This window comes from Tetrao urogallus, assembly GCF_951394365.1.
Source record: "Tetrao urogallus genome assembly, chromosome: 7".
In the NCBI taxonomy this organism is placed as follows: Eukaryota; Metazoa; Chordata; class Aves; order Galliformes; family Phasianidae; genus Tetrao; species Tetrao urogallus.
In genome coordinates this window covers 26,939,470-26,953,016 of record NC_136820.1, presented here as the reverse complement: position 1 = coordinate 26,953,016, position 13,547 = coordinate 26,939,470, and the positions used below count along the sequence as shown (strand labels likewise).

General features: G+C 39.8%; 1 protein-coding gene across 4 annotated transcripts in view; it reads left to right on the top strand.

The window, feature by feature from the left end:
* The window catches only part of GLCCI1 (glucocorticoid induced 1), a gene marked incomplete at both ends in the record, with an annotated part of 49,898 nt that extends 43,535 nt beyond the window's left edge, over positions 1-6,363 (top strand). For 2 of the 4 annotated variants that reach the window (XM_079538495.1, XM_079538494.1), the window contains 2 exons: positions 4,802-4,922; positions 6,012-6,363. In XM_079538495.1, coding sequence (XP_079394621.1) covers positions 4,802-4,922; positions 6,012-6,363 — 473 coding nt within the window. The remainder of the gene's footprint in view (positions 1-4,801; positions 4,923-6,011) is intronic. The other 2 variants (XM_079538497.1, XM_079538496.1) reach the window with 1 other exon arrangement.
* Between the last annotated feature and the right edge of the window lie 7,184 nt (positions 6,364-13,547).

Below are 13,547 nucleotides of genomic sequence, written 5' to 3'. Positions count from 1 at the left end.
CATCCAGCCTGGCCTTGAATGCCTCCAGGGATGGGGCATCCACAGCCTCCTTGGGCAACCTGTTCCACTGTGTCACCTCCCTCTGTGTGAAGAACTTCCTCCTAATATCTGACCCAAACCTCCCCTTTCTCAGTTTGAAACTATTCCCCCTTGTCCTATCACTATCCACCCTCATAAACAGTAATTCTCCCTCCTGTTTATATGCTCCCTTTAAGTACTGGAAGGCCACAATGAGGTCTTCCTGTAAGTTAACCATAAGGTATTATCCCAGCACAGAGTGATAGGTGGTCATGTTCCAAAACCAACTGTGGATATTATTTTTCCCCCCTGCTACTTTCCTTTCTTACAGTATGCATATGTAGACATCCACTAAAGTACAAGCAGTCAGGGAAATGCCTTGACAGGTAAGTTTGTTGTATCTATCCTTAAAACATACATATCTTAAAAAGTGATAAAATTGAATGATTGGTACGCAATTATCACAGTGAGTGGAGTTTTTCAGTGGTTTTTAGTGGCACTAGCAAGTGAAGATAATTTGAAATATTGCACTTAATTTTCTCAATGATTTTCAGGGTCTTTATCTTCCATCTGTGATGATCTGAGCAGTTCACTGGAGTAAAATCCATTGCTGAACTTCACAATGAGTACATAGATATGTATTTGTGGTTTCAATCTTAAGACTGGCTTTAGGTCTGTATCGAAAGTCTGCCTTTGTATATAGGTGATGCTCATAAACAGGAAGCTTTCTAGAGTTAAACTTAATTATATTTTTAAATTAGTTTAGGCTTTATGATACCCTGCTTATGCAAAATAAAAGCTTGAATTCCTCATTGCAACTTTATTCTTTATGGACAAGATAGAACCTAGAAAAACATATAGCAGTTTGCCAGGAGCAAATACTTTGTTCAGAGGTTGTAAAAGTAGCATCAGTGGTTAGGAAGTGTGCCCTTCACTCTCAGAACATTGATGTCACAGGTTGGTCAGAATGTTAGCTTCAGAAGAGTTAAATTATAGCTAAGTGAGTGATACCGGTAGAAATTGTAAGGAAAGAAAGGGATTTTGAGAGTGATTTTATTAACATCTGTTATTGATGTTAACTACATTACAAAACAAACTTTTTTGTGCTCATCTTAAAAGATTCTGTTGTGCTGCAGTATAACTTATGTAACTTTGCTGCAAGACCTGCTAAGTTTTGAAAAATGTTTTTCTACACATAACCAGAATTTAGGCATTTTAAACTTATGATTTTTTTTGTTACTTGTCTCAAGATGGAATTTTATTTTTCTCCTTAGTAGAATAACTTAATTTTCCATTAAAATATGATTATCAGCTTAAAATTTGCTCCTGAGTGTGATTCTATGTGGAGAATGAGGGTCAGCAGTTTGACTGAGACACAGGAGCAATGAGAGGAGCCAGCACTCTGTACAGACAGCGCTGCTTTACATTTCCAAAGCATCTTTTATTTCTTGTGCAAAGCTGTGCTTTGGCCTGAGGCCTTCACAGCTGCTCTTTGGACTGCATCAGCTGTTTGGTTTAAGTTTCTGCAGGGAGCTGCTAAGTCTATTGAATTTTTCAAAAGAAAGTGAAAGATTTCAGAAAAGGGTCACAATACATCTCCAAATAGTGCAATGATACCGAATGGTAAAGATCGGAGCAGAGAGAGAAGGGTGGGGGAGAGTGTATTTTCATGGCACCAGGCTTTGTGATTTGTTGTGAAATACTGTCATTGCAAGCTAAACGACTGCCTTGCTCCATTAAAGCTACTGCTTTCATTAGATCTGTTTTATGATATCCTTCTTCATGAGACTAACATGTCCCACATATTTAGTAACAGAAGTAAAATTCAAAGGCATCCGAAGGCATAAGGATTCAGTGATGTTTGTTTGTTTGTTTTTTATGTGAAAATAGTGTAACCTGCTTTCTAGGGATTTTTATTCCGGTACTTTTGTGTAGGATTGAATATTCCTGCTGTTGTTAGCAGGCTGTAACAAGTAATCTGTTCATGAAGATGCTATCTCTTGATCTGGATCTCATTTTCTAACTTCTGGGTGTCTGATTCATAGTTTTTAAAATAAAAATGGTATGAGAAGTCTTTGGGTAGTCTTAAAAAACAAAGGCGTTTTTGAGCTGGAAAATCCTTTTGAATGTATCAAACCAAATCCCAAGGTTCACTGGCCAAGTTATGTCACTGAAAAGAAAAAGTTCTTTACAAGCTGTTTTCAGTCTGTCCGTTGTAATATATGCAAGCTAAAGTTAGTAGTGTTAAATGTTTTTGTTACAGTATTATTTTTCAGTGTGTAATTATGAACTTAAACATTTTCTAGATTATAGAATATGTCAGTTTGAAATATGTTCAGGAATTCTGTGTGATAGGGCTCCCTGTTGTCTTCAGTGTGGTTATGGTAACAAAGCTCACTTTAAAGGTTACAGCTGTTAATCTTCAATCCTAATGGTAATGAAATGTGATTAGTTTGTTGAAATATGCCAGAGCACACCCTACCGGTGGGAGTCTGGAAGGTGCAGATGCCAGATTGTGCATTGCATCCTCTGAGAAAGCATATAAAAAATGAAAAATAAATAGCATTGTTTGAGAATATCCCTTAAATGACACTGCAGATGAGTAATGATGTTATGATTTATTGCTTAAGACCCGATAGGATACATGGCTGGAGACTGGCTTAAGCTTCACACTTCCTCTTACCACTACAGCTGGTGGCTTTATTACCAGCACCCTTCCATTATTACACTCTAAGTGAAGAGCTAACAGCGAGCTTATGTGTCAGCCTCCTGTGCTTTTCAGATACTAGTGTGGTGTGTGTTTGGTCAAAGTGAAAAGCTAACCATTTAGTAAGCTTTAAAAGCTCAAGGAGGCAAAGGGAGAAACAGATTGGTTAAATTATATGATTATTTTTTTTTACATGTTTAACAGATGTTCTATGTAGAAAGTTTCTGCCAAACAGGGCTAAACAAACCAAAATTTATTGAAAACTGCACTGGCTAGACAACACTCTGAATCTTCCAAGAGCTGACTTAACTTTGAATTCAGTTTAATTCTTTCCTTGGATGTACCTCCACAGTTTTCCAGTATTCGCTAGAATGAACAGTAGCTCATTTTATGTCCCAGAGTTTTTAAATAGAAACTTGGATCTTCAATTTTAAATATTGGAAGGGGGAAACAAACTGTCGGGGTTCTGTTAATGATTTCTGTATTCGGAATGAGCTATGAGGGCCAACCGTGGAAAGATTCCAGAAGACCATCATGTGCTCAGCAGGACAAATACCTGCATTGTCTCTAGACTTGTTGCCTTCATACAGTTAACACCAAAAATTCTGTAAATGGAAGTTGTATTCACCATGCAGCAGGCAAGAGCAGAATAATCACTATACAAAGGTCTACTTTGACCATCTTCTCATACCTTTGACAGTAAAATAGGATATGTGACATTAGAGCTGATTTGTGTCTCGCTGATGGTTCAAAACCTCTAATGATTAGCCTCTGTATTTGACTCATATGTATGCAAATGTTTATGTAGTTACCATTTGCAAATTCTTAAGAAAAACTTACATGTTTCAGTGAACCCAGATTGTAATGCTTGAAGCTTTGGTTGGTTTTCCAGTGTTGCTGAAAAGGCACATTTGAACAGCAACAGAATAAGGAAAGATATGAGTTAAAAAGAATAAGGTACACCAGACTGGTGAAAACACTTGAAAGGAGCCAAAGTAAGAGCTACAATTTCTCTTCATTGCTTTTTCTTGTAAGTTGCTAAATCCTCCTTAACCTTGCCTTTTCGTTTCATTTTTTTAAATTGTAAGCCCAAACATAGAACAGGGAGCCACTTGTGTTGGCCTCTTGCTCTTGGAAAAAGTAGAAGCCACTGCAGAAGGGTCAATTTCAGTGAGTAATTATTTTTGCACCTACTTTGTTTTCTTCTTGAATTCAGTGTCAACATTGTCAAGATGAAGGAAAAGGTGGTTCACTTGTTTAAGGTGAACTTTTCAAACTGTTGTTCTTCTGGCTTCACTAGAGTTGAGTCTTATTTCTCAGACTTGCCAGGAAGTGCGAAAGTCTGCCTGCTGTGAAGTCTGTCCTATGTCCTAGATGTATGTGTCTTTAGTTCTAGGTGTGCCTAGTAACCCTCTGCAAAACACAAAGGCAGCTGCAGCCATTAAGAATAGCTAGGTCCTATAGTTAGTGACGATGAGAGTGGAATTGTAGAGGCTTTATTTTGGATGCTAAGAGAACTAAACTGTAGAGCGAATGAGGTGGGACATTATAATGATGACATACCAGTATCTGTATTAAAAATGTGTTTTGTTTGCAAATTTTGAGCTATTATTGAAACTAATGTGGTCAGCATACCTGCCAAGAATTGTTATAAAATAAGACAGATGCTGTATGCACACGTTTTTAGTAACTGTTTATGCAATGAGAAGGCATTATCGTTACCACTCATAACTCTTCTGCATGTGTAATGTATATTACTGTGTTGATTTATATTTTTTGAAATACATAATTAGAGCCAATTTGACTCCAGGATCACAACTCTTCATGCCAGTTGCGGTGCTCTGGATAAAAATATCCTCCTGTTACGTGTTATGTGATTACTGCTGCACTGAAGCTTTTATTCAGAAGAAATGTGCTATGCAAGGGTGTTAGAAATTGCCTGCGATAAAGGAATCATTGTGGTAGAAGCAAACCGGCATAGTGGCTGAACTGTGAAAAAGGCATCTTGTTTGGAAATCAAGCTTAATCAAGAAAACACTCTCAATCTCTAGTAATATAACTGCTTTAAATTTTCAGACAGTGGGAGTAGCTCACCGTTGCCCAAGTATGCCTCATCTCCCAAACCAAACAACAGCTACATGTTCAAACGAGAGCCCCCAGAGGGATGTGAGCGAGTGAAGGTCTTTGAGGAAATGTCGTAAGTAATGCCTTTTATATCAGCTGGTATCTGCAAAGCAGTAAACCTGTTTACTGAGCCCAGCCAACTGCAGATGAATAAACTATTCCAGCTGATGAGCTTTTCAGGAGCAAACTATTCTTAGTTTGTACAGAAGAGAAGTTGAAGTGTTCATGTTGGTTTGAAGAGGAAATGGAGTCTTTTATGCTTGAACTCTTTCTGTGCATTTATAAAAGGCAACAAAAATCCAAGCGGAAAAGATAAGGTACATTTAATTTCCTAAGCATTTATAAACCTCGCTTCATATGCTTGTATTAACTTTTGCAAATGTTCCTGGTTTGACACACAAACTCCCCTTGCCAGAATTCTTCATCAGTTTTGAGCAAAGGTTGCGTCTGTATAACCTATGGCTACGCTTGTGTTTAAAATGCATAAAATGGCATGAGATCTATATAATATAAAGTGTGTTTAGATGGTAGTATACTTAATGACATAAACTTTGCTCAATAGTTTTGCTGTTGAGCAGGAAATCAGAAATTAAGCTCTTGGACATAGTGTCTTTTTCCCTAGACTCAGCAGTAAACACATGCTGTTGAGGTTGTGTGCTTAGCTCCTGTGGATGAAAAGAATGAAGGAGGGGATGGGTCTTGCTCTAGTAGCATTCATTGCCCAATGGATGGTGAAGGAGCAATGCTAGGTTGTGGAGGAAGCCTCCGAGCAAATGATGGAATATGGGAAAGGAGAGGTCAAATTAATGGAGTCTCTCAAAGATTTGATGTGACCACACGTGTTGTTTCTGCAGTGCTATCATTAAAGAGGAATTTGTGTCATTCTAAATTACCATGGCATTTTTTCACGTGCGTATGTATTGCAGATTTTTCTCGCTGGAAAGGTGCATGTTTATCCAGTAACAATCAAGTCATTTCTGTGATGGCACTGTTTTTAATGCTGTGGATCAGTTAGCTGACTACCAATATGGAAGATGTTTGCCCCTCTGTCCAATTAATCCCATTCCTTGTCATTCACATTTTAGCAACCTGTAGAACCACAAAGTTCACAACGTATAAACGTCTCAGTTGGCCGAGTATGTAATCTCTTTTCTTGTTGTAGGTCTCGTCAGCCTGTCTCAACCCCTCTCTTTTCATGTCCTGACAAAAACAAGGTTAATTTCATCCCAACCGGATCAGCTTTCTGTCCTGTGAAACTTCTGGGCCCCCTACTTCCCGCTTCAGACCTGACATTGAAGAACTCTCCAAACTCCAGTCAAAGCACAGCTTTGAGCAGCCTGACTGTTGAGCAGCTTTCGTCTCGGGTCTCTTTCTCATCTCTGTCAGATGACACCAGCACAATGGACTCTACAGAGGTCTTGGTACAGCAACCATCCCAGCAGCAGCAGCAGCCTCTTCTGCAAGAAATTCAGACTGAAGAGCATTCCTCTCCTCAGAGCTATGCGCTAATCTAGACCAAGGTGTGGAGCAGGCCTCTGCCCCAAAGCAAGGATTGAGGAGGTAACAGTTCAGTTCAGATACATCTGCATGAGGTGGCAACCTTTCAGAACAAAATGCAGTACTTAGCAGCATTCTGAAAAATATCTCAACGCTGTTCTTGGCAGGGACAGAATCCATATTCAGCATCTTTTGTGAGAAAGCGGTGATGCCTGCAGAATCCATATATCATTAAGCGTTTTAAGTGGAGACTATGCATTTCATAGTATGTTTGACCAGATTAGTACTGTGTCCTGTGTTCTGTTTCAAATTCTACAGTATAAATAAGCTCTATATATATATAAAAAAAAAAAGAAAAAAAAAGTTGCCTGTCTGAATAGAAAATGTCTTGCTGTGTTGTGTCCTATGGAAAATACTGTACTTCAGGATTATGTTTACAATTGATCCAGGTGTTTATGTTTCTAACTTCTGTAATACACACAATGCAAAAAAAAAAAAAAAAAAAAAAAAAATGGCCACAGCAGTTGCACAGTGCCCACCCTATGGCCTAGCTTCAGGTACTTCTCTCGAAGTGTAAACTCAGGTAACTTGGAATGTATATCATACTGGGATATTAAATATTTTACAGCTACAAAGCTAAAGAGGGAACATCACTCTTTTGCCTTTCCTTATTTTATGCATTAATATTTCCTCATTACATTCCACTTTCTTGGAATAAGTGCATTCAGCTCCAGGTGAATGGTGACCCTGGACGTGGGTGAATGTGAGGAGAACCAGCAAATCTGTGATGAATATCACTTTGTCATGTGCTTACAAGCAAAAAAAACAACTGTTGCATTCACTGTCATTTCAATATATGTAAAATGTGGCATTTAAAGGTTTCAGGTGTTGCTCGGTTAATGACTGTTAAACTGTTGCAAATAAAGTGTTCAGTACTAGGCTGTACATGAGAAACATTCCATGTTGTGTGTGAGAGGATTTTGAAAGACAAGAATGTTTTTGTTTGAGGACAGAAATTCTTTCAGGTTTCACGGCGGGGTGATGGGGATTTCCTCTCATGTTTTTGTTGGCAGTTAAGGATGTGAAATGCTACTGTTACCGTCTAAAAGTCAAATTAATGTTTAGTTTCTCTTTTGGAAATGCTCATTCATTTGCTGGTTGGAAATAGGTTTTCAGATTTTGTCAAGCAGTGTTAGATGAGCAGCATTTAATTTATGTAGTGAGTAATTGTGTTTGGATTGAAGTCCGCAAGTAGCAAGTGGGTGTTTTAAGAGGGATGGGGAAAACAGTAGTTTTAAGTTTGTTACTTAATCAAAGCTTCTCCCATAACTTTTGCTTACTTTAAGCTGTATGTGTAAAAGTGTGTTCTCCCCCCTCCTTAAGTATGAATTGTAATAATAAAAAGATGATGATCCTGGTTTTGCAGGCTGGACGCTTTCTCGAAATGGCAAGAGCGGGTTAGTGGTGCTCTTCTGCTGTACTGGAACAAGAAGAGCATTGCTTTCAGAGATAATTTCCTGTGATACAAAGAGGGACCCCAGGGGCAAAATAAACTTGATGTTCTTGCTCCATTGCTTTCAGCTCAGTGGAATTACATTTATGCTGTCTGCTCCTAAGAGAATAAAGCTCACCTTTTCCAGGAATTGAAGAGATTAGTAGCCTGCAGCTACCGAGCATTTAAATTTGCTCCATTATTCTTTTATTTCTTTCCCACTTTTGGAGATGAGAATGGAGGGGGGTGAGAGTGAACAACCAATAACTGCTCACTAAGTACATGCTTTCTTTGGAGATAAAGCGTGGTTTCTTTTTATTACCGAGGTTTTGTTAATACTGCCTTACAAGGTGGAATTTGCAGCCTATAAAACAGTAACTGGTTTTTGGCTCCCCTGCAGAAAACATGAGGAGAGAGGTCTGTCTCTAACCATTTTCACGTGAAAAACCTGCTTGAAACACAACAGCCATCTTTAACCCTACTAATCTCAGGCCTAGGTGAAAACACTATATATTTTATAGATTGAAGATAAAGGGGAGGAAATACTCACGATGTAAGTATCGATTCCTTTTGATATTTTTCCTTCTAGATTAACATTGCAGTATGATGACCTTTTTTTGCTCTGTTATGTCCAGATAAGAAATCATAGTCTCGGTTGTTGGTGTGAGATTACCGGGGGATATGATGAGTTGTTTTTAGATCAGCGGTGAACTCTGTACAATAACTGCAATGCCATTGTGTACTTTTATTTTTTTTTTTTTCCATGAGAAACTAAATATTAATTGAATTGCACATTCGTTCTTAGCAGATTTGAAGGTTTTGAACCAAATGCGTTAAAGCTAATGCTTTGCCATGTAAATTTCCCAGCAGTTGTTTATCTCTATTGTATTCTACATCCAGCTGTAGAAATTTGTCAAATATTGTTTAAAGTTTTGTACATAGTTGTACTGTTATTTCTAGCCACTGTGCTGAACAGTATTCAAATTATCACACAATATTGCTTTACACAAGGAAATGTGTGGCTTTTGTTTTGTATTTTTTCGGTATAGAAGTTCCTGTGTCTTATTTAAATAAAAATTATAGTTTAAAAAAAAAAAAAGAAGGTGGTGAGGACACACAAAAGCGGCGGTCCATTTATTTGTTTGGGAAACTGTGACCTCATAGAATGAGATTAAAGTTTAATATTGTTCCAGAAATACATCCAGGCTCATGTCAACCACATCTCTCTGTGATTAGTGTGCTACATCATCTTGCACACTGATTTTTGCGTAACACGCTGCTTTGAGGAGGAAAAATATATAAAAATAATGGTCAAATACGTGAAAAATAGTGTATTTTATTGTTGCATGTGATGAGGTCTTTATTTCTTCAGAGCACAGAAAAAAAAAAATCAGTTAAGCATTATTGGAAACTCCACTGCTGTGTTTGTGGTATGGCCAATTTCAAGTTATCTGTTGAAAACTATGAAAGCCATGAGATGTTTCACTGTGTGAAACTAAACGAAAACCCTAAAGGATGTGGTATAAATCTACTGACAGTCTTGGTTTCGTGTTGTTTTGTATGAGTCAAATGGTTGTCATTTGCCTTGCAAAATAATTCTTTCCACATGGGGAGAGGGAAGGGGGGAGGAAGAAAGAATAATATTTGAATACATGTTTAAATACATGTAAATCCTCTGCAGTCGGTGTTTAGTGAGAAGCACTATGGCAGTAACCCATAAGAATGGTTCAGTGCTTATTGTCGTGAAGTAGAAATCGGGGTTTTTGACATCCCAAAGATTGCAAGGTTTCCATGTGACTGTGTGGAAAATCTTGAAACTGCGGTGCTGGAAGTCTGGAGCTGCAAAGGCTGCAGTGTCCTGCCCTGCTGTGGGAATGGCTGGTGTGCATCAGTCAGAAAAGGCTTCGTTTCTGTTGTTTTATTGTAAGCTCATATGGCTGACTAGGAAAAAACTCTGGCCATCCCGCCCTCTGGGTGGTTTGGCTGCAGTGGCTTCAGCTTGTCCTGGTGGGAGAGGACATCATCTCCTTGAGAACTGCTTTGACAAAAGCGTGCGGCTCACCCTGCAGAGATGTGGCACAACTTGAACCACAGGTAACTTCGGGGGTTGCACTCGATGATCTCTGAAGGTCCCTTCCAACCCCTACAATTCTGTGATTCTTCACCATCCTGGGGACTGTGGTCCCTCACCTCCATAGGTTCTGGTGCAGCTTTGTAATTAACTGTGCATGTCCTCCTCAAAGCCATGACAACAAGCAGTCAAAAAAAAAAGTGCTGAGGATAGAGTGATAATGAAATAATTTTGCCTTGTGTCCCCATTCATTTGATGTCAATGTTATAGTTCCAGACAGGTTGTGGCTCTGGAAGCAGACCCTTCAGAGGCTGTGGAGGAGTGTAAATCCTATGTATGCTGGGTAGGGGCAGCAGATAGCGACCTGCTTGTTTTAGGAAGCAGGGTGCTGTCAGTGCAATGATTTATGGCTTCCTGACAGATGAGCTCTTGGGGAGAGCCAGATAGCTGCCCTCGAGAGCCTCAGTATCTTCAGTATTTAACCACAGCCTGAGATAATATAAAGTAAACATAAGGAATGGAATGAATTAGAGATGCTGGCTGACACTGCAGTTGCGAAGACCACCGAGGGTTCGCAGACGAGCTCCTGGTATCAGTGTGCTAGAGTGGGTAGGTATGTGGATGGGTTACTTGAGGTAAAATCCAACAACCTGGAGAGGAAGGGCGGCTTGTAGAAGTATAAATCAATGGCTGTTGTAAAATAGTCTGGCTTACTTTGCAAAACACAGCACTGCAAACAGAAATTTGAAGCTACACAATTGGGAGGAAATAACCGTAGTTCTGGCCGTGTGCTTCCAGAACATAAACACAAGGAAAAAGTGATTGAAGCTGGGAAAGTATGTTTGTTAATGGGCTGCACCCGTACAGCCCTTCCTAATGCAGTGCTTGGCTAAAGGAAGCTGTGCGATCAAAGATCGTCATGCAGTTAAAATATGTACATCTCTCTGTTTGCATTAGTGTAACTGCTCTAGGGAAAGCAGTTCAGGAGACTATAGAAGGTTGGAGGTTCCGGGAAGGGCTATGGGAGTGAGTGAGGAACTGGAAAAAACACAGCAATGTTTTGGTTCCATCCTTAACAGATGAAGAATGATTTAACTCCAGTTGGTAAATACCTGCACAGGAAATGATTGGTAACGAGCTACTTAAATTCAACAGATGTGGAATACTACTAGGGATAGAAAATGAAGCTGGTTAAATGCAAAGGAGAAGTGTGGATATGTTAGCAGTTGGGCACGGGGCCATCTCACAAAGGTGGGTTTTCAAAGATGGTGTGCTTAATGAGATGATGTTACCAAGAAAGTGCTCAAAGAAAAATCAGTTCTCTAGAGTTGAAATGTTACTACTGCGTAGATTACAGAAGACAAACACCATGGCTATGATGGGCTTTTGACCTTTAAAGACTTTAAAGAGGTATTTTTCAACTACTTGAAACATTCTTATATGTTGCTGGAAAAATGATGTCCTGAAATATTTATAAATGGGGGAATTATTGCTTTTTTAAAATGATCTGGGAAGATAATTTCTGGCTCCTGAAGGTTTTTTGTTTGCATGACAATGGAGTGAAGACTCTGGCGCTGCGGAGGTGGTTGATTATGTTTAGAGCTGTTTTCCTTTCTGTCAGCTCCTCCATAGAGCTGTAATTTTGGGCGGATGGCAAGAAACTGGTGAGTGGGCGCCGCCTTTTCAGAGTGCAGTGGGTCACAAAAATGCACGTCGCTCAATTAGGGCAGATAGAAAAAGGCTGATTGTGAACGTAGAGCGTTTCCACAACAAAGGCCTGCAATGTAAGTGTGCGAATATGCAAATAAAATTGGTAAATTGATAACAAGAGCAGTCAGATCAACAGCAAGCAATCGGATCGAGCTGGATAGAGACATCATTCCCTTTCTAAGACCTCAATTTTATCTCAGGTTGTAACAAGTTCTGATGTTAAATTGGCTGCCTTGAGCTGTAGCCTGGAAGCTCAGCAGCAAAAGAGCTGACAACCTGGGAGAGAACAGGAAGTTTGGTCATCTTTTATTCCTCCCTGGATCAGACTAAGCCTGTTAACAAAGCACGATTGTTCTAATAACCGTGCCTGCAGAAAAATATGGCCTGATTGTGGTTTTTGTTTTTCTTCTGGTGTATACATAATGTGAGGTGTGCAGTTAAACTTTGCAGTGATTTGTACAGCTGCTGGCAAGGAAGTTGTGTTTGCTGAGGGATGCTATGGGATTTTGGTGGAAGCAGGTTCTTTCTTCAAAGACGACAAAGCTAAGAGAATTAGACCCCTCGTTAAGGTTTGGTACTGAGATGATGGGCGATGCAATTACTCCTTTCAGATTTTTGTTTGGATAAGAATTTCTCACCCTGTCTTTATGATGCAGAAGTTTCTTGGGGAGGAACAGCTCCCTTTCCATACAATTGCTGAAATGGTTGGGCTTGTTACATAGGGAAGGAAGAACTTGCTCTTGTGAAAAATGAGGGAAGGGTATTGCCTTTGGAAACAAAGTCTTGTTTTTAGGAAGCAGAGAAACAAATGCCTGACTCTGTTTTGGTGGTTCCTTTGGATTGGCTATAACTTTTTGCACCTCCTGAGAAAGCTCTGAAAAATACTGAGCATTTTAGTGTGTGTGCCTCATTCAGGCCATCTCTAGTTGGGTTTGGAGTCTCTGCAGGGATTCAAACTCCATCTTTCCATACAACATATTCTGGTGTTTGACCACACTCAAAGGATGAATTCGTTATGTTTAAATGGAATTCCCTGCATTTCACTTTGTGCCCACTACCTCTTCTGTTAATGGGCACTACTGAGAAAAGTCATGCTCCATGTTTTTGGCACCCTGCTCCCTCCCTCCCTCCCTTGAGAAATTTATCCACATTCCAGTGGATGATATCCCACAGTGGATATCCACATATCCAGTGGATAAGATCCCACTGAGCCTTCTATTCTCCAAGTTGAACAGGGTCACCTGCTGCTGTTTCCATTTTTTGTTTCAGTTTGTTCAACCATGCATGTCTCCTGCCATCATGCCTTGATTTCCTGCTTGCTGGGCTGGACAATCATTGAGCTGAGAGGAGGTGATCTTTGAGAAACAGCCTGCGTTCCTGGACTCTGCCAGGGCCGTATTGCAGGTTGTTGTACTAAGCAGGTGCCTGAAGAGGGCAAAGGCTTTTTTCTTTTTTCTTCCCTACACTTCTCTGCCTCATGGTGACTTCAGCCTCCACGTTCTCAACTAGTTCTCCCTCATTTGTAGGTATGAGGCCCTGCTGAGCATCAGCTCCTTGACTGACTGCATCACATAGTTATCAGTGCACTCTGGGAGTGTGCCCTGCTGGGCTGACTGCAGCAGATTTTAGGGTGATTCAAATCCCCCCTGAGAACATGAGGCTTCTTCCAGTTGTTGTGGGTTATGTGTCCCCTGTGGAAATGAACTTGCTTTGTTTTGGCAGTGCTCCCAAAGGAACATGTTCTGGTCTGGCATTGCTGCACAGCAGAATGACTTATTTTAGGGCCATAAAAGCACTTTCCTGTATCTTAAAACACTTTCCCTTTTTCACTTGGATAAAAACTATCAAACAGTACAACACAATGTACATCAACTTCAATTAAGCCCTCTATTAGATACTCTGTGTGTTCAGAGTGAGCAGAGGGGGAA